Below are 18752 nucleotides of genomic sequence, written 5' to 3' on the forward strand. Positions count from 1 at the left end.
TCCAGATCAGAAGAAGGACAAGTCTTAGAGGGAGCCTGTCATCGTAACCCAACCATCGGATTGAAGACCATAGCTGGTGAGAAAATGGCGTTTAAATTAATTCAGGAAAGTTGAGTAACAGCCCCCCGGTAGAATTTAGGGCACAGCGTGTTTAGATACTAAAATATGTCCCCCAGGTTCCATGTTGTTGAGCCCCCAGACCCCTCCACATCTTTGCATCTATGACCCTGTGTGAAATACACAGAGTGGGTCCCCAGCAGAGCCTGGTTTTGATTGATCTGATTCCAGGTAAAGGAGAGGCTAGTGGGCCTGAGGTGCCAGGGGAGGCTGGGTCAGAGGATTCTGCCTAGTGCTGAGGGATCTGGTCTTCCATAGCTCACCTGCCCATGGAAGACCCCCAAGTGGACACAAGTGGACCAGTGGGGCTACCCCAACAGTGCAGGTGAGGGAGTATGGCCCAGTGCCCTCCCTGCAAGGACTTCAGGGCTTACAACCCAGACAGTGGTCAGGAGGGGCACTTCCGTCTGTGGCTGTGGAAGCTCCAGGTGTCAGCAGCACTCACCCACACTCCTCGCTCCTCCGACGTGGACAGGATGTTGCACCCCCAGAACATCTGGAGAGTCTGTGACCGACACGAGGAGGATGGGGGGCTGTGTCCACCTGCCTTTGTCCTCGGTTCTGTTCATCAGCTGCCCTGGGTGAGACAGCCTTGAACCTGACCGAGTCACCGTCCTCCCACTGTGGCCCCACCTGAAGGGACGGTTAGGACCCTAGGGCTCACAGGAAGGAGAGGAGCCCGGGGCAGCGGGGCTGACTGCCCACGTGGAATGGGGGCCCGGTTCCTCCCATGCGCTCTGGGCAAACCCTGGAGCCTGGCTGCTTCTCAGGTGCTATTCTTGTCGGCTAAGGGCATTTGGGAATTCTGCATGCATTCAACACGTGTCCTGTTGGTACCTGCTATGTGCAGTCTGTGTGCTGTCCCATGTGATGGACACTGGCCACCTGTGCCACCTGAGCCCCTGGCAGGTGGTAGGGTGGCTGAGGAACTACGTCGGGCATCTGTGATTTGGGTAATTTAAGTAGCTCCGTGGGGCGGTGGTGCCTTGCTGGTCAACACAGACGTGGGCTCCGTGGGCTGAGGCCTCTGATCTTGACCCTCAGTGACCTGGTGGGTCTGACCTGCATCTCAGGGAGCTTGGGTGCTGTGCTGAGTTCCGATCCTGCTCTGCCAGCTGCTCCTTGGGCCCCTGATGCAATGTCTCCAAGCAGGGCCTCAGGGAAGCCCTGGGGGATCCCACTCCACGGGAGGACGAAGTGGGGGGGACCCTCCACCTGTCAGCATGTCTGCGTCTTGGTGAGTTTCATTGCCCAATAACCTTGCTTATTGTAGGAAAACTATACCCCAGAAATGCAAAAAGAAAAAAAAAAAAAAACACTGGTATGCCCGCCATCCAGAAGCATCTTAATTTCTGACTTTCTGGAGGAAATAAGACTTCTTCCACTTTCCACCCTGGTTTTTCCCTCAGTTATTGCAAGCATCTCTCCAGGGCAATGAATAAACATCTACGTCATCATTTTCCATGACCACGTAGAGTCCTCTGTGATTTTGCATTTTTGAAGCGGTGTTGTCGGGAACACCGTGCAGGCTCCACAGGAAATCCCGATCCCGAGTCCATCCTGGTCTCCACCCGCCGCCCCCACCCAGGCCACGCAGAGATGCTCCCCAGAATGAGCCAGCAGAGAAGGCCAGGGGATGAGGAGGGAGTGGGGCTCCAGGGAGCCGGGCAGTGGCGAGGGGACAGTGAGGACTTGAGAGAGTCGAGGGACAAGGCCGAGCCCCTGCATGCCTTCACCCTCGTGGCCGTGCTCACAGGGCTGATGTGCGTCCTGCCTGGTGCTATGATTGTCGTATTCAATCTTCCCGAGGAAGAAACCCCAGGGGACAGAGAGCCGGCTCCCTGCGTGGAGGTCATGGACAAGGTGGACTGTGTGGGCAGTGGTGGGCTGGCGGAGGAGGACAGCAGCCCCTGTACCGCTCCGCCCCCTCGTAGCGTCTGTTCCTTCAACCACGTGAACTGTGAGCGTCTCTGGAAGCGTCCACCCTGCCTTGCAGATATTCTAAGCCAATGCCCCACAAAGAGGGTTTTCAGAAACAGCTGCTGTGCGTGGTGTGTTTTCTCTACTTGGTTTGATGGTGTCTCTGTCGCCACCCGCCCCCAGGGTCCTCCTCTCCTCTCCTCTATCTGGTGGTGCGATGCCCACGGCCGCTTGTACCCACAGCACTGCCGTGGATGGGAGGGAGGTGGTACAGAGAGCTGGGCTGTTTTTGTCTGCCCTGTCATTTGTCTGAATTTTTAAACACCTATTGTAATGAAAATTGACTAGTTATTTTGGTGCCATGTAGCCACAGCTTTGCAGTTTACAGATGTGGTTCCCTTATGCTCTAAAGAAAAATCTGTGAAGATTGTGGGGGGGAACCTTTGCTTCACAGGCACGGTGGTGTCATTTGAAGCTATTTCCAAAGATGGGGGTCCACGCCCAGGCAGCCCTGTGTGGTTTGTGGCCTCAGCTCACACCACACTGCTCTCTGATTGGGGAACTTTCCACTGACCACTCTGGCCACTGGCCACCAACAGACCAGTCGAGAAGTGGTTATCAAAATCCCAGGGCCAAGGGGTACAGAGAGGACACCCCAGCTTTAGGCAAGAAGCAACTAAGGGCAGTGGGGTTGATTGGTGGCCAGACGCTGGTGTCCAGACAGCTGACAGCACAGAAGTCTGGAGTAAGTGGCCACTGGCCAGACGGTTCTGTAGTTTGGGGACACTGTAACCGCCCAGATCCCAGCAGTGTCCTTTGTAAAATAGAAATAACAAGAGAAATAGCCACAGCAGCTATTTCCAGATTTGGAGTAAGAATCCAGCCAGTCCTGGTATTTAAACCCTTAGTAAACTAAAACAAAACCAAAAAACTCCACAGAAGCCAAAAGCCTGAGCAAGTACCCACAGACAGAGCTGTCTCTTGGGTGCATCCAGACCCGTCGAATGACGCGCATCCGCTGGGGGGTCTGTCCTTCGGCTGCGTCCTCCGTGTCTCTCGGGGGCCTTGGATCCTGCCCTGCAACTGTCGCTTCAGGGTCCCCTCCCCAGACCCCGTGCAGAGGGCCATCAAGGGCAGCTCGGCTGTTGAGCCCAGCCCTGAGGCTCCGAGCGCTGTGATCCCAGAGTGGACACCGTGGGCCTCCTGGGCAGCTCGTTCTGGTGACCCTGCCTGGCCTCCTTCACCTGGATTGAAGGCTCTGGCCTCCCTGCGGGCCAGCAGATGTGCGTCTGCCCCTCAGCCCTCAGTCCCCAGGTCCCACCGAGCGAGATGCCTCCCTGAAGGCTGCTCGTTCCCTCTGTGCAGCAGTGAGGATGGGCCTTCCCCTTTCTCTTTATTGTTTGAGAGGTGATGCTGCAGAGGAAAGACAGGGATTCCGCAGACCTGGCCCAGCGGAGGGGAGGCTGCAGGGCCCTGGAAAGATGACCCCAGGGACGGTGACCAACCAGGGCAAGAGCCTGCCCTGCAGGAAGGAGCTGGTCCTCACTGGGAAGGGATGCCTGGGAGCTTGGGACCCATGGGGTGCATGCATGTGTGTGTCTGTGTGTGTGTGTCTGTCTGTGTGTGTGTGTCTGTGTGTCTGTGTGTGTATTTGTGTCTGTGTGTGTTTGTGTCTGTGTGTGTTTGTGTGTGTCTCTGTGTGTGTATGTCTGTGTCTCTGTGTGTACGTGTGTGTATCTGTGTGTGTATGTGTGTGAGTCTGTGTGTCTCTGTGTGTGTTTCTGTGTGTGTATTTGTGTGTCTGTGTGTGTGTGTCCATGTGTGTGTATCTGTGTGTGTGTCTGTGTGTATGTGTGTGAGTCTGTGGGTGTGTCTGTGTGTGTTTTTGTCCATGTGTGTATCTGTGTGTGTTTGTGTGCCCGTGTATGTATCTGTGTGTGTTTGTGTATCTGTATGTGTACGTGTGTCTGTGTGTGTGTCTGTCCATGTGTGTATCTGTTTGTGTGTATCTGTGTATGCGTCTGTGTGTGTCTCTGTGTGTGTCTGTGTGTGTCTCTGTGTGTGTCTCTGTGTGCGTGTGTGTGTATCTGTGTGTGTGTGTCTGTGTCTGTATGTGTGTGTGCACATGCGGAGGGCAGCTGGGTACTGTGTGGACAGTGCGTCACCCACTTCCATCCTGGGCCCCTAGAGAACGTCGCTGTTTGCGATTGGAGTGAGCCCATCCAAATTCACCTGTTTTCTCTCAGATGAGACACAAACAGTCCAGCAGGAAGCTTCCAGCACAGGCTGAGTAGAGGCTCTGATTGGCAGTTTTACATGTGTTTGATTAACCAAAACAGGAGGGACACCCGGGCTTGAGGCCAGGCCCAGTGACGTCCTCACTCAGATCGGAGTCTAAGGCAAGAAGTGGGCTCAGGGCAGGTCCCGGCCCCGCCACCTGCCCTGCCTCGGCCTGAAGCCAGCTTGCAGTCTCGGAACAGAGTGGACTCCAGCTCAGCCTGTGCGCTTCCCGCCCAGCCCCGTCCTCCGAAGGTCAAACCTTCACCCAGCTGTCCACACCCCATCCCAGGGATCCGTGGGTCTGTGAGGTTCAATCTCCCGTGGAACAACCCAGAGCCCATCCTTGGGGTTTTTCTCTTCCTGTGGGGGACACACACCTGCCAGGAGGGCTTGCCAGGCCTGACCCCCACTTCGGGGGATGATGGAGAGACCCCTGGTAACCTCCCCGTCTCTCCCGGCAGAGCGACTACTCCAGTGACACAGAGAGCGAGGACAACTTCCTTGTGATGCCCCCACGGGACCACCTGGGCCTTAGCGTCTTCTCCATGCTCTGCTGCTTCTGGCCCCTGGGCATCGCTGCCTTCTACCTGTCCCACGAGGTAAGGCCTCCCCGTGGATCACGCGCACGCGGCTGGTGCACCCAGGCCATCGAGGAGAGCCCACTCGGGGGCGGAGAGCCATCTGGGGGGACCGGGCAGGGGGGTGCCCAGCCTCACCCCATCAGGCCCGGGACGCATCCTCTGACAGCGGCCACTGGGAAAGCAGCGGGTTGGGAGCCCGCCCTCCACGCCAGCGGGACTGACCCCGTGTTGGGCGCGGACTTGGTACCTACTGGGAACGGAGGCAAAGCGGGTTTGGTTTTCTTTGTGAAAGGCTCACACGTAAAATAGAGTCCAGTCTTGCAGCGCCTGTGTGCTTATCCCAAACTAAGGTTCTGGAGGAAACGGCCTGTCTTGGTGGGTAACCGTGCCCTCCGTGCTTTAAGAGGGTCGATTACCAGCCCTTTTTCACAGCAAACGTCCTCCATGTGCCTTCACGGAGCCCAGGTTTTGAAAGATTTCCTCTAGCAAATGGGGAGCCTTCATTCAGAAATCATCTACATTCCCGTTGTTATTAATCAAAGGAAGATGTGTACTTGCCAATTAAAGCATGAGTTTCAGCATCACCCGTCATCCCCACCAGACGGGAGACAAAGGCAGCCCCTTCTGCTGGCCCCAGAGCCCACCGCATCCTCAGGGCACCGGGCTCCCTCTCCAACGTCCAGGGCTCTCGGGCCAACTGGCCAGGTCTCACGCTTGAAGCATTGATTCCTCTGGGCTTGAGAACAGATCCCTGGCCTCTCACTGCTTCTGGCCGTCGTCTGTACTGATTCGGTTTGTTGGGTGAGTGGAGAGTCCCTTCATGCGTGTTCCTGTGTCCCCTACCCCCCTTTCCTGACCCCACGAGGAGCAGGGGGAGGAGAGGACCCACTGGTGGCCCCCTGAGGGCAGGCACCTCTTCCCAGGGACACTGAGGGGCCCCAGAGGGCCTTCCAGGGGGACATGGTGGGGCCGCTGCTCTGAGGTCCCGTCTCGAGGATGGACGGGTACGGGGAGGGGTGATCGGGACCGTCCGGCACCGCTAGGGTTGGGTCAGGTGGCTGTTCCACGTCCAGCTTTGACCTGGAGGATCTGTCTGAGCTTCTCTTTTGTGACCTTGTCCCACACATGCCAGAGGCCTGTGCTCTGGGGGCACAAGCCGAGGCTGCAGAGCAAGACTCCGGGCTGTCAGGGGCTTGAGCAGCTGTGGGTGCAGCGAGGCTGGGATCTCCCAGACCCAAGCAGTGGCCGTGGTCGCTGCCTGCACCAAGGATTGGGACGCAGAGCGGGACCCAGACAAAAGCGCATGGGCAGATGCCCTCGATGTGCGGACGGTGTCCCCAGAAGACCCCAGGCCCAGAGCCCAGCGCCCCGTGTCAGCTGCGCCCTGAGCCTGGGTTAACGCGCTGCAAACAGGCAAGAGGGTTTCACCAGAAGGAAGCTCAGGAGGCCAGAGCCCAGAGAACCAGGGCCCAAGTGTAACGTCAGCCTCCCCCTGCATCCCAGTCTTGACACATCGAGGGGTGAAGCAGGCGGCCCACTCCCAGCCTCCCAGCCTGGCCTGCTGACAAACCCCATCACCCCCAGGGGGTGCCCGCCAAGCCAGAGCTGTGTTCTGATCGCCAAGTTGTAGAATGGGACTCATATTTTTACCATGGATTCCACAGGGCAGATACTTCCTGTTCAGAGAGATGCAAGTGGACACTGGTGTCACTTGTCACCTGCCGGCAGAGGCCAGGTGAGCCCTGGATAAGCGGGGGCTGGGGGTGGCGCGGGGTGCCCAGGAAAGGTTGTCTACGTGCCGGGATGCAGAAGTCACCCCTGGTCTTGGCTGCTCCACGTACCCTGGGGGAGGCCTGTCTCTGGAGCTGGGCAAGCCGTGCACAGCATCCTCGTCTAAAAGATGGTAAATCTAATAAAAATCCAGCCACAGTAGAGGAGACTGGCATGAGAGCCTCCTTCCCAGAAAGTCACGTTACCCTTCACACCCTAAGAGCCTCCTAGACTCGGGATGTTTAATACCTTTGAATGGGAAAGGATTCTGATCATCTGTTAACAGCAAATGAAACAGTCTCCGTGGAGGCCGCTGGTCACATTCTCGGGGGTGAAGAGCCAGCATTTTGAGGCCTGCAGGGTTGCCTTTGCTGTTGGAATAAGAGAAGGGGCTCTGGGGTCCCCGGCCCTCAGTCCCTCTTTTTCTTGTGCTGTGAGCATGGACCCCTCGGTGGACACATCTCCACGGGAACTCGCGGCTGAGACCCTGGCACGCGGGTCCCTTCAGGGTCACCGTGGTTCTGGGCTGCACTGCGGGCCCAGGAGGCTGGCAGCCCCTGGCACACGGCGCTTCAGCCCAGCCCTGAGCCTGCCAGGCCTTCTGTTCGTGCCTCTTCAGCCTGACTGTAGATGCAGGAAATCGGAATTGTCGGCACACACGTGGGTCCCCAGGTCAAGGGACACCTGGAAGGAGACATGGGATCTTTTCTCCAACAGATTTTATGATTCGAAAAAGGCCTCAAGCAGCAGTAACAGTGGTGGTAAAAGTGTCAGAGAGGTGGGCAGCACCTGCCCCTCTGGGCCCTGGCCTGCGTTGAACACTGCACACCTGCCTTCTTGGGTGGTCCTGGCCAGCAGTGTCGACACCCCCAGCTCAGTTAGAAAGGCGTGTTGTCTGGCCCACCAACCCGCTACATCACAGCCACTGTGGGGGGTGGGGCGTGGAAACGGCTTTTGAACAAGCCCTCCCCGCCGGTCCTGATGCTGCCGTAGTCTGAGCAGTTGCACACGCGTGATCTCATGGGAAGTCCGTGACAGGGCACTGCCATCATGTCACTTTGTGGCCATGGGATCGGGGTCAGTGAAGGTGATGGCGTCCTAAGGCCAGACCTGCTGGCGGTGGGCCTGGCCCCCGGCCTCAGTGTGGAGGCCTGAGGGCAGCGTTTGTCCACAGCTTCATTTTACTCCAGTGCTAAGCATTTGATCCAGCTCCCAGTGCAGGCAAGTTTTATACACTTTTGATAGAGGAAGGTGTTGTGTGTAGTTTTGGTGGGTCCACCCCGAAAACGATGCTCTGAATGATGTGGACGATAGAAAGGAACCCACATTTGCTGCGCGATGGCTGTGAGCTAGTTGATGTGCCCACTTTATCTTATTTAATCTTGGCAATGAGTCTGAAAGGTGGGAATTTATTATCCCCATTTTATGGATGAAAAGACTGAAGTTTCAAGGGATTAAGTAACACAGAAATCGGAGAAGTAGCAAGTATGGATACATGATGCAAATATCAATGCTTCTAACACTTCAAATCCAACTTCCTGCAATATAACTTTGACTTTTATCTGCAAACAAAAATAGAAGCACAGTTCTCGCTTCTAAGTTTTCTGTCCCCACCTGCTTGGAGCGTGTTACAGTGAGGAAGAGAAGCCTTCTAGACGGCATTGGGCACCTACCTGGGCACCTTCACCAGCGGGGCAGGTGGGAGCTTGAGACTGGAGCTGGAAGACCCTCCCTGACTCCCCAGCCCAGCTCCGCTGCCCCGAGGCCCTGGGTCTGGAGCTTGCGCTGGCAGGAGGCCTGAGGGCTCTGTGCACTGCGTCGGCCTCAGGCATCTTCTACATTTGAGCATCTTTTATGTCTTGATTTCATTTCCTAAAATGTTTCTTAACTGTACTATTATAACTATAATTAAATGAGAAAAGGGAATTAAGGGTCAGATTATGAATTTTATGAATAGCACCAGCGTTTCAAAGTATTCTTTAATATTTCCTAAAGAATCTGTAGCTGTCTTCTGCAGAAGGGTCACTAGTGGTATCATCAGAAGCAGAAATCTATATTTCTTCTACAGAGACTGTGTTCCACTTACAACAGGAATGTTTTTAAATTAGAAAATTGAAGGCTGGGTTGAGGAACTTAGATTTTCTGTCCCTTGAGTTCCCGTTCCTTCCAGCACCGACAGGAATTCGCCCTGGCTCTTTGCGTGAGTGGCCTAGTGCAATGGGACAAACAGAACAAAGCCCGTGGGAGCCTTATTCAGACTCAGGAGTGGCATCGCCGTGTGAATAAAGGGTGGAAAGCCCCGGGCCTGGCCCTTCGAGGGGCTCGCCAAGTCCCGGCTTCATGTATGTCTGACGCGGAGACCTGCACACCCGTGTTCTGTTCAGTCATTTCGTAAAGATGAACCATGTGGCTTATAAACGTGGCATCTCTTGAGGGTGTCCAGGCCCAGCTGAGAGGAGTCACCATGACTCAAGATCAAGTCAAGGGGCTTCCCTGGTGGCGCAGTGGTTGAGAGTCCGCCTGCCAATGCAGGGGACACGGGTTCGTGCCCTGGTCTGGGAGGATCCCACATGCCGCGGAGCGGCTGGGCCCGTGGGCCATGGCCGCTGAGCCTGCATGTCCGGAGCCTGTGCTCCGCAATGGGAGAGGCCACAACAGTGAGAGGCCCATGTACCGCAAAAAAAAAAAAAAAAAAAAAGATCAAGTCAAGCTGCTAAATGCTCTGGGCACGCGCCCTACGCAGGGCTGTGAGCAGCCAGCACGAACCCCTCCTCCGCTGGGCGCCCTGGAGACAGTGCCGCGCTCCCTCTTCTGAGCTGCCCACCAAGGAGGGGCTGCCACCAGTCGTAGGCTGAGGGCTGCCCCCAGGAGGAAGCAACAGAGACAGAGGTGACCTGGGGGGCCAGGGAAGACAGGGCAGGGCCGGAGAGTCTTGAATGCAAACTGGAGTCGGTCTATTAACTGAGCGTTTTAAGCCAGAGAATAAGGGTGGGAAATACAACAGCATGAAGGGTGGTCAGAGGACACTGCACGGAAGCAGCATGCTCTGGAACAGAGTGAACTCAGAGCAGAAAATCCTTTCACAAGGAAGCAAGCAGACACGTGTGTCAGGCACTGCGGGGCCTCTGTGGATTTCTGCTGCACAGCCTCCGGGTTGCATGAGACAGAGGCAGCAAGACGGGCCGTTCACCTCCCTCCGCCCTCCCATCCGCCAGGAGCTTAGTTACAACAAAGCCTTGAGTGGCAGATGCCTCAGATGTTTTTAGGAGCTGTCACCTGTCCATCTCTAACCATTCATCTCACCAGATAGACCGGCATTTCCACGTTCTCCTGGCTAAACCTTGTCACAGACAAAGACAGATTTTTGAAATGCTCATTTTTTTTTCCAAGTTGTGTGCTTAGAACAGGTGCCTTACATACAACTGGACCCCGTGTCCTCCACACACTGAGTGGTGTGGTTTATAATCATCCATAGGTCTGGAGGAAATGTTTGATGTATGTCACCATGTACCTCTCTTGTCCTCAAGTTCATGATTCTCGGATGCCCCCTGATTTATAGTAAGTTGCGTCTGTAAGCACTAGAGCCGATTCAGAATTAGCACAAGACCCAACGTCATACGTGAGAGTCACGGGTCCTCTAACAGGTGGAGTCATCATCTGGTTGAGCAGGGTGACTAAGTACTAACGCCACGGACTCTGCTGGAGTCACAGAGGAGGACCTGGCAAAGCCCGTTCCAGCCCCGGGAGGTGTGGAGAGGCAGGAGCCATGGGACCACCTGGGAGGAAAGATGCTGCCAAGGGGGCGAGGAGGTGGGAGGGATTTGGACGAGGCCCGCCTCCCCCCAGGGTCATGGTGAGGGAGCGGCTGGGCCGCAGGAGCCCCGCCAGGCGCGGGACTGGCACTGACTGTGCAGAAATGGACTACAAACGTGACTAGAAGGATGGCCCAATATATCAGATGGATATATTTTCACCTGTATCCGGAAAACATGCAACGCAGCTTAATGGTCGTGGAGCGATGCCCCTCCCCCTCCCCTCATCCTTCTCCCTCCTCCCCTCATCCTTCTCCCTCCTCCCCTCATCCTTCTCCCTCCTCCCCTCATCCTTCTCCCTCCTCCCCTCATCCTTCTCCCTCCTCCCCTCATCCTTCTCCCTCCTCCCCTCATCCTTCTCCCTCCTCCCCTTCTCTCTCCCTCCTCCCCTCATCCTTCTCCCTCCTCCCCTTCTCTCTCCCTCCTCCCCTCATCCTTCTCCCTCCTCCCCTCATCCTTCTCCCTCCTCCCCCTTCTCTCTCCCTCCTCCCCTCATCCTTCTCCCTCCTCCCCTCATCCTTCTCCCTCCTCCCCCTCCTCTCTCCTTCCTCCCCTCATCCTTCTCCCTCCTCCCCCTTCTCTCTCCCTCCTCCCCTCATCCTTCTCCCTCCTCCCCTTCTCTCTCCCTCCTCCCCTCATCCTTCTCCCTCCTCCCCTTCTCTCTCCCTCCTCCCCTCATCCTTCTCCCTCCTCCCCTTCTCTCTCCCTCCTCCCCTCATCCTTCTCCCTCCTCCCCTTCTCTCTCCCTCCTCCCCTCATCCTTCTCCCTCCTCCCCTCATCCTTCTCCCTCCTCCCCTCATCCTTCTCCCTCCTCCCCCTTCTCTCTCCCTCCTCCCCTCATCCTTCTCCCTCCTCCCCTTCTCTCTCCCTCCTCCCCTCATCCTTCTCCCTCCTCCCCTCATCCTTCTCCCTCCTCCCCCATCCCTCTCCCTCCTCCCCTCATCCTTCTCCCTCCTCCCCTCCTCTCTCCCTCCTCCCCTCATCCTTCTCCCTCCTCCCCCTCCTCTCTCCCTCCCTCCCTTCCTTCCTCCTCCCTCACTCCCTCCTGCCTCATCTCTATCTCCCTCTCCATATGTGTATTTGATATGCTGATTGTAGCTTCTGAGAGCTGTTTTGCAACTTCTGGATCTAAACAATTCTGTATAAATATTAATGATCCGGTGCAGGCAAGACAAATCAGATTTCTGATCTATTTTTCTTCGTCCGGAATGCATGCTGGAGTTGAGTCACTGATCGCAGCTTGTTTTGGTGGATAGATGAACAAATGCATCATATCTGTTCTGTTCCCTGGAGTGTATTTGATGGATTTTTTGCAGTTATAGTTTATGCATTGTGTCAGTAATTAGTATCTTGATTTTGTGATTATTTGTCTGGAGGAGAGAAACCCGTGCGTTGATTGTCCAAGGGCAGAGCCCACACAGTGTCTGGGAATCCAGAGTTAAAATCCCAGCGTGTGTTACATTCTTCCCTCTGGCCTCATGCTCACCTCAAATTACGTTTGCAGATGCGTGATCTTTTTGCTTTTAGATGATGTATCTAAAGCTCTGAGGACATAGCCCCTAAAAGCATGGTTGGTCTTTACTTTCACATCTCTTCTGAGATTGAGGCGCTGCACAGGTCCTATGACATCCCGAGGACCAAACAAAAGGTGCAGTCCCAGGAGCTCCTGCTTCTGTGCAGTGGCCCGTGGCTTCCATGGCCGTGCCTCTGAAGGCTGAGTCCAGCCTGCCCAGAGCCTAGACACACTTAGCTGAACATACCCTGGTCCATGACAGACACCAGTCTCACCACAGGCGTCCCTGGATGCAGCCACGGGGAAGGCCAGGCCACTGATCCATCTCACTGTCTGCAGCACGAAGCATCACCTCACAGGCAGGGCAGCACCTTCTGTGTCTGGACTCACAAGTATAGTGATGCCAGCAGAACATAGAAATTCGGGAACAGTTGTGATGAGTCACTGGTTGATGAGCACATCATAGATTCTCGTGGGAATTAGGGCCATTTGGGGTACATCTCAGATGTTTTGATGTTGACAATAATGAAATTTAAGTCTTTCTCACTGAGAGACCCCTCACTGGACTACCTCACCCATGGGGCCAGCTAGCTGTACATGGGAGTCAAAAGTACTGATGACATTACACCTGCACCTTGGTTGTAAAAACTGGTGCAGTGAGAGGACGGGACCCTGGCTCAAGACTCTGGTGGGCTGGTCTCAGCAGGGCCCCTCTTTTCTTGCTTCCTTGATGAGCTTTGGCATTTTCTGGCACTTGAGAGTTGCATGAATCCCAGACATAGAGCCTAGAAGATGCTGAATTTAGAGCTGGAAAATTACCTTGAGCACAGCATGTACTGTGACCTGCAGAGCATGTGTGTAAAGCTCCTCATCCTTATTTTTCCTTCTCTCCTTTTAGACAGGGGATTCTTCATTTCTAACCTTTGATTTTATTTAAATGATTGATACATATAAATAGGAAGGAGTCCTTGAAACACAACTGCAGCACGTGTTTACTTTGGTCTGAGCTTTGCGTTGTGGTGATGTCCACACACACACGAGGGCAGGGTCGAAGGAGCGCCACGTGCTCAGCATGAGCTGGTCGGGGAGAGCTGTGGAGCCGGCTGCCTCCAAAGTAATTCAAAGATAAATGATGAAGCAGCGAGTTCTTAGATGCCACGATGCAGATTGCTTAGGGGATGCAGGAAACAGCAAGACGTGTAGGCGGAAAGTATCCTTTAGAACTGGCCCTGCGCTGGGAGACAGCAACATGCAGGTGGTGAATTTGGCCCTGGACCCTTCCCATCCCCCATCCCGGCTCATCCATGGTTCTCCAGGAAGTGCCACAGTTTGGGTCCACTTTGGCCCCTCTCAGTCCCACGTGGACAGCATCACCCCTCGAGGCCCCAGCACTGCCTGCTTCGTCCAAACTGAGTGGAGGTTTCAAAGCCAGCCTGAACCCCAGAGCTTCCCCATTACCCCCATTCTGCCATCACCCCAGCCTCCGGCCACTCCTGCCTCCCTCCAAGACCACCACCCCCATCCCAGGCCCGCACTGCCCACCACGACCAGACTGGGTCTCTGGGGGTCCCATCTTGGTCACCGAGAGCCACAAGGGCTTCCAAGGTGTCCGGGATGGTTTACAGGCACAGAAAGTACCAAGAACAGCCTGGCAGTGCTTTGTGGTCCTCCCGGGAATCTAAACACAGTGGAGATGTGGTAAGTCCATCTTGAGACCCTGCCCCTAGAGCTCAATTCTAAAATGATTCTCTGCATTCCTGAGATGATTTTGCATCATTGTGCCTGGTCCTCAGAGGTGTATAAAGTGCCTTGCGTTCCTCCGGAAATGACATGCAGGGTTTGAAAGCCAAAATGGAGCTTGTAAGTGAACAGATCTTCATGCAGAGCCATCTGCGTCCACGTAAGGATCCCTGGGCCTTGCCCCTCAGGGGCGCTGGGAGTGCGTTTGTACCTGTCCCATCGCACAGGGGGCAAGTGCTGACCAGACCTGGGAGCCTGAGTCGGCAGCAGGGAGCCTGAGTCACGCTCTGCCCACAGAGGGTACAGCTGATCGCTCTGGGTCTCAGGCTGATTTTCAGGTAATTGGCGGGGTGTCTTGCAAGGCCCGATCAAAGTGAGGTTTGATTTATTATGCGTGAATGTTGGATAGGGGGTGGGGCCCAGAGTTCGGCTGACGCTCTGGAGTCTGAAGGTGGCCGGAGCCCCGAGGGTTGCAGGTCCCCTCAGTACATGTGGCCACTCTTCCCGAAGCTGTTCTGTGGCATCCCCGGAGGCCGGAGCCCGGGGTGCAGGGAAGCACCCTCTGCAGCTTTGCCTCCCGGAAGTGTGTCTGTCCTGCGGCTGCAGCTGCAGCAGGGGCAGGAGCTGGCGGCTCAGCTCCGTGGTCAAAGGGCTGCTTCTGTCCTGGGCCGGCTCTCAGGCACGGTTCCTGGAGGAATGTCTGGAATCTGCTCCCGGGCCTGGACCTGCAGGTGCTTAGGGTGTTCTGGACACCTCCATTCTTGGCCGAAGAGCCTGTCATGAGAAAGGCCAATTCTTTCTGAAAATTCTTTGGTACTCCTTTGTCACCACCTGGGACCAGGGAGGCCCTGAGTATCTGGGTTCATTTCCCCAGAGGGCGGCCCTTCCCCAGCAGACAGGAGCCATCTGACTCCAGCTAAGGACTTGGGGGTGTGGGGGTGCTGTCTTTACTCAGGAGAGAGAACTTAGCCCTTTGGCACCAGGACAGAATCACATGTGCCCCCAAACACCCCGCCATCTCATCGGGAAGACCGTGACTCTCTGCCGGGGCCCACCTGCTGCCCTGGTCTCCCCGCAGGCGCGGGAGGAGATGGGACGCCCCGGGCCCGACGCAGGCTCCCGGTGAGCTGTAAAACCAAAGAACGGCCCGGCCTGGGCAGCAGGACATAAAAGTGCTCTTGACGCAGCCTTCACTAACCTGCAAGATGATTTACTTTATTTCCCAGTAACTTAACAGAATTCAAAAGCCAGGGGAAAGGCTTAAAACAGAATCCGCTTTAGCTATGTTTCTAAATATATCTAAACTCAGAGCTCTTCCGCCTCAGCTCCCAGCATAGGATTATAATAATCGTTTGTCATGGTCAGAAAGCTTGGCTGAAGGGTTTCAGCTCATGGTGGTCTGTGGATGGAGCGCGTTGGCCACGGGGGCGCTGCAGTCCGGCTGCATCTCCAGGATGTGGTGTTCGTGGTGCGTGGCCTGAACAGGGGTTTAGTAAACACACTCTGCTTGGTTGGCATAAAGACAGAGACAGGGGAGCGGGTCCAGGAACCAGAGGCCTGGCCAAGAGAGCCCTTCCCCAAACCTCCTGCTCTTCTTGGCTGTAAAGAGGCGCTGTGAGAGGGGCTCATCTAAGTTCCTAGGCTGAGATTCTGTGGTGATCAGGACAACGAGTCCACTGAGACCTCAGGAAGCAACGAGGAAATGGGATGAGGAAGGGCTGCTGGCCTTCGGGAAACAGTCAACCCTCCTCCGTCCTTCTTGGAGGTGGTCAGGGAATGAATAAGACAGACCCACGGTCAAAGTCCTAAGTGACAAGCTGCTGTCAAGGAGGAGTCCGGCTTCACCCATTTAAATGCTCAGAATAGAGTTCCTTATTACACTGAGATTAATGTAACCCAACGGGCATGTCGGGGAAAGCAATGAACAGAAGGTAACAATACCTTACAGCCTGGATCCTCAGATGTTGCAGCAATATTGCTCCCAAGGACTTCTGTCGTCTAGAAGTTAGTGGTTTATTGTCAAAGGAGTTCTTCCAGTGGCCTCCTTTCATAAACGAAAGCATATAGTCGAAATCAGCCAATGAGCTGTACGCATTTATCAAATCCTTAACGACGTTAGTATCTTAAGTAGGTGAGGCAACTTCCTCGCTGATGTTTTAACATCTGTTTCATCGGCCACACCTCAACACCCTAACTCCGAGGCACAGAGCTGGGAAGACACCTCCATGGGGACAAAGCACGAGGAACCCCGATGAGCCCGCACGTCCTGCTCGGAGACCCGCCGAACTGACTCCTCCCCTCCAGGGTCTCCCCTCCCGGGCGGCTGTGCGGCAACACAGGACACAGTCACCCCCACACGCCGTTCCTGAGATAGGCACCCACTTCCACCCACCTTCACCCCCGTCTCCTCCTGTCCCCAGAGTCCTGGACGTCCTTTCAGCCCAGGGAGCTCGGACACCTGGATCGTCTTGCCCTCCCTGCCCCCCTCCTCTGGGGGGATTGCCTAGACCCCACGAGGGCAGGCAGGCCGTCCGGGACATCCACGGGCTTGGTGGGAAACGGGTTCATCATGATTTTCACCAACTTCTCACTGAAATATAGCATTTCTCCTGTTTGTGAGCGTGGCCACCAGCCCCAGGGGAAGACTGTTTACCTCAGGGGAACCAAAGGGCTGATCCTGGGGGAGCCAGAGGGGTGGTCCTGGAGTGGGGCTGGAAAGGTGGTCCTGCAGTGTCTCTGCAGGTCAGAACGCTGGGACTCGCTGGCACCAAGGGCTCAGCCTGTCTCCTTCTCTTTCTGGGGTCATTTCTGACCCACAAATTATGCTCCTACCAGCCCATTTCTCTGCCAACCCACAAAGCCCCAAAGAGGAAACGACAGCATCCCAACAGCAGTTTCATTACGTTTATATTTTACTCTCATCTTTGAAGCTGGAAAAAGATGCTCTGTATTAAAATGTTCCTTCCCGCTGTGCATAATGCTAATGTCCTCCACATAATAAAGCTAAGGGAATATTTTACACGCGGAAAGTAGCCGCAGTGACCTTTCTCCTTTGTGAAAGAGTCTCTTCTTTTCCTCTTGGTCCTTCCCCTCGTCCTTTGCTCTTTTTTTCCCCCTTTGCATGTCAGCTCTCAGTCCCCTATAGCCAAGTGACTGGGCTGTCTTCCAGAAACAACAGCAAAGAAAATTATCAAAGGACACGGAGGAAACAGACACACTTCTTTCCTCCAGTTATGGCCTCTGCAAAGTCCTAGATTCTTGCAGGAGGAGATTGAGACCTTGGGACGTAGCTGGGAGTGCAGGTCATACCCCAGCCCAGGGCCCTTGTCTGAAGCCCCCTGTTACTTAGAACTGCCAGAGGGCCTAGAGGGAGGCTGTGGTCTTGAGTTTATCATTTTTTCCAGGTTTATTGAGGTACAATTGGCAAATAAAACTACATATTACACTTCTAGGAGGTGATGAGAGAAATAAGACAGAGGTTGGCCTGCTTGTACCTGACATGAAGGTGGGACCCACCAAAAGGAATTGTCTGGAAGGGGTGGGAAATACGGAAGAGCAAAGTTCAGACTAGTCTGTTGTTTCTAACTCCCCGGCCAGAAAGGCACTTTTCTCCTAGAGATTTTGCTTGTTTCTTACAATGGAGAAGAAGGTGGCAAGAATATTGAGGCTTCCAAAGAGACAGACACACACAAAAGGGGCCCAAGACAGCTCTCCCCTTCCCTTCTCTGTCTGCCCTCCGTGTGTTCCCATCCACAGACGATCTCATGGGAGCTGGTCTTTACGCGGCATAAACGGGCCATGCATGTGCGTGCACACACATGCACACACACACAATTTAAGGACCTTACCCATACCTTGTACTTATTTTTAATGTTTGTAAGTCAGATAAGTATCGTGTTGTCACTGTATAATAGTATAGCCCTTACTGGCTACAATAATTTCATTAGCTTATCAGACTACAAATCTCCAGGGATAGAAGGATCGTCTCCTAGACAGTGACCAGAACACACCTTATCCCAAATCGCATGCAGTGTGACCCAGCCTCATTTTCTTGTCTAACTTCACAGAGGGTAGATTTTCCAGTTGAGCAACACTGAGGTAGAGAAGGAGTGAACCCGAGCCTCCTGCATTCAGACCCTGCAGGGGCCAAGGAGCACCATCAAGGTCTGCACATGAGGAAACTCAGGCCCTGTGTCTAAGCGGACTCCTTAAAAGTATACCAAGAAATAAGAGGTACAAACCCCAGCCTCCCCAGAGAAATGCCCTCAGACTTTTACGGAAGGGGTGAATCCTGCTGCCTTGGGGAGCAAACTCTCACAGTCTCCCCGTACTTCCTCCTGCTTCTGCAGTGGTAGTGTTTTGCACACCACACCTGCTCCTGGTTTTCTGATAAACCTCTGTGTTTTATTTTGGGTGCTGATCCAGTTATTCCTGCAAAGAAAACTGCCCTGAACCTAGTGGCATGAAATGACCTTTTCATTGTGCTCATGGTTTCTTGGGCTGGGATCCGGGAGGCGCCATGGGGAAGGCCTGTCTCTGCTCCTCAGTGTCTGGGGGGGTCACTCGAGCCTGGAACATCTGCAGCGTCTTCACACCCATGTCTGGTCATTGATGCTAGCTGTTGGCTCGGACTTTACCCAGAGTGAGCACAGGGGCACCCAGTACCTGGCCTTCCCATGTGGTCCCTCCACATGGTGGCTGGGCTCCCAAAACAAGTGTCCCAAAAATACCAGGGCAGATCATGATACCTTGTTATGACCCAACCTCTGAAGCCACACAGCATCACCTCCGCCAGACCCTGCTGGCCGAGGCCTTGGTAAAGGTCTACCCAGACTCATGGGAGGGAACATAGAGGTCAAGGATCTAGAAGAATATGAGGGATGGAAAACACTGCAGCAGCCATTTCAGGGAAAATATAATCTGCCACAGCTGCATTTACAGGGATGGAAGAAAAGTAAACACGTAACATGTTTATATTATTAGGTTCATTGGAAAATGAATAATGAGAGAACAACTTT

The 18752-nt window shown here is 54.6% G+C and overlaps 1 protein-coding gene across 1 annotated transcript in view; it reads left to right on the top strand.

The window, feature by feature from the left end:
* The window catches only part of SYNDIG1 (synapse differentiation inducing 1), a gene marked incomplete at both ends in the record, with an annotated part of 51298 nt that overhangs the window by 19662 nt on the left and 12884 nt on the right, over positions 1-18752 (top strand). The window contains one exon of the mRNA XM_079719866.1: positions 4779-4916. Within this exon, the coding sequence (XP_079575992.1) occupies positions 4779-4916 (138 nt within the window). The remainder of the gene's footprint in view (positions 1-4778; positions 4917-18752) is intronic.

This window comes from Hyperoodon ampullatus (assembly GCF_949752795.1).
Source record: "Hyperoodon ampullatus genome assembly, chromosome: 14".
Classification (NCBI taxonomy): Eukaryota; Metazoa; Chordata; class Mammalia; order Artiodactyla; family Ziphiidae; genus Hyperoodon; species Hyperoodon ampullatus.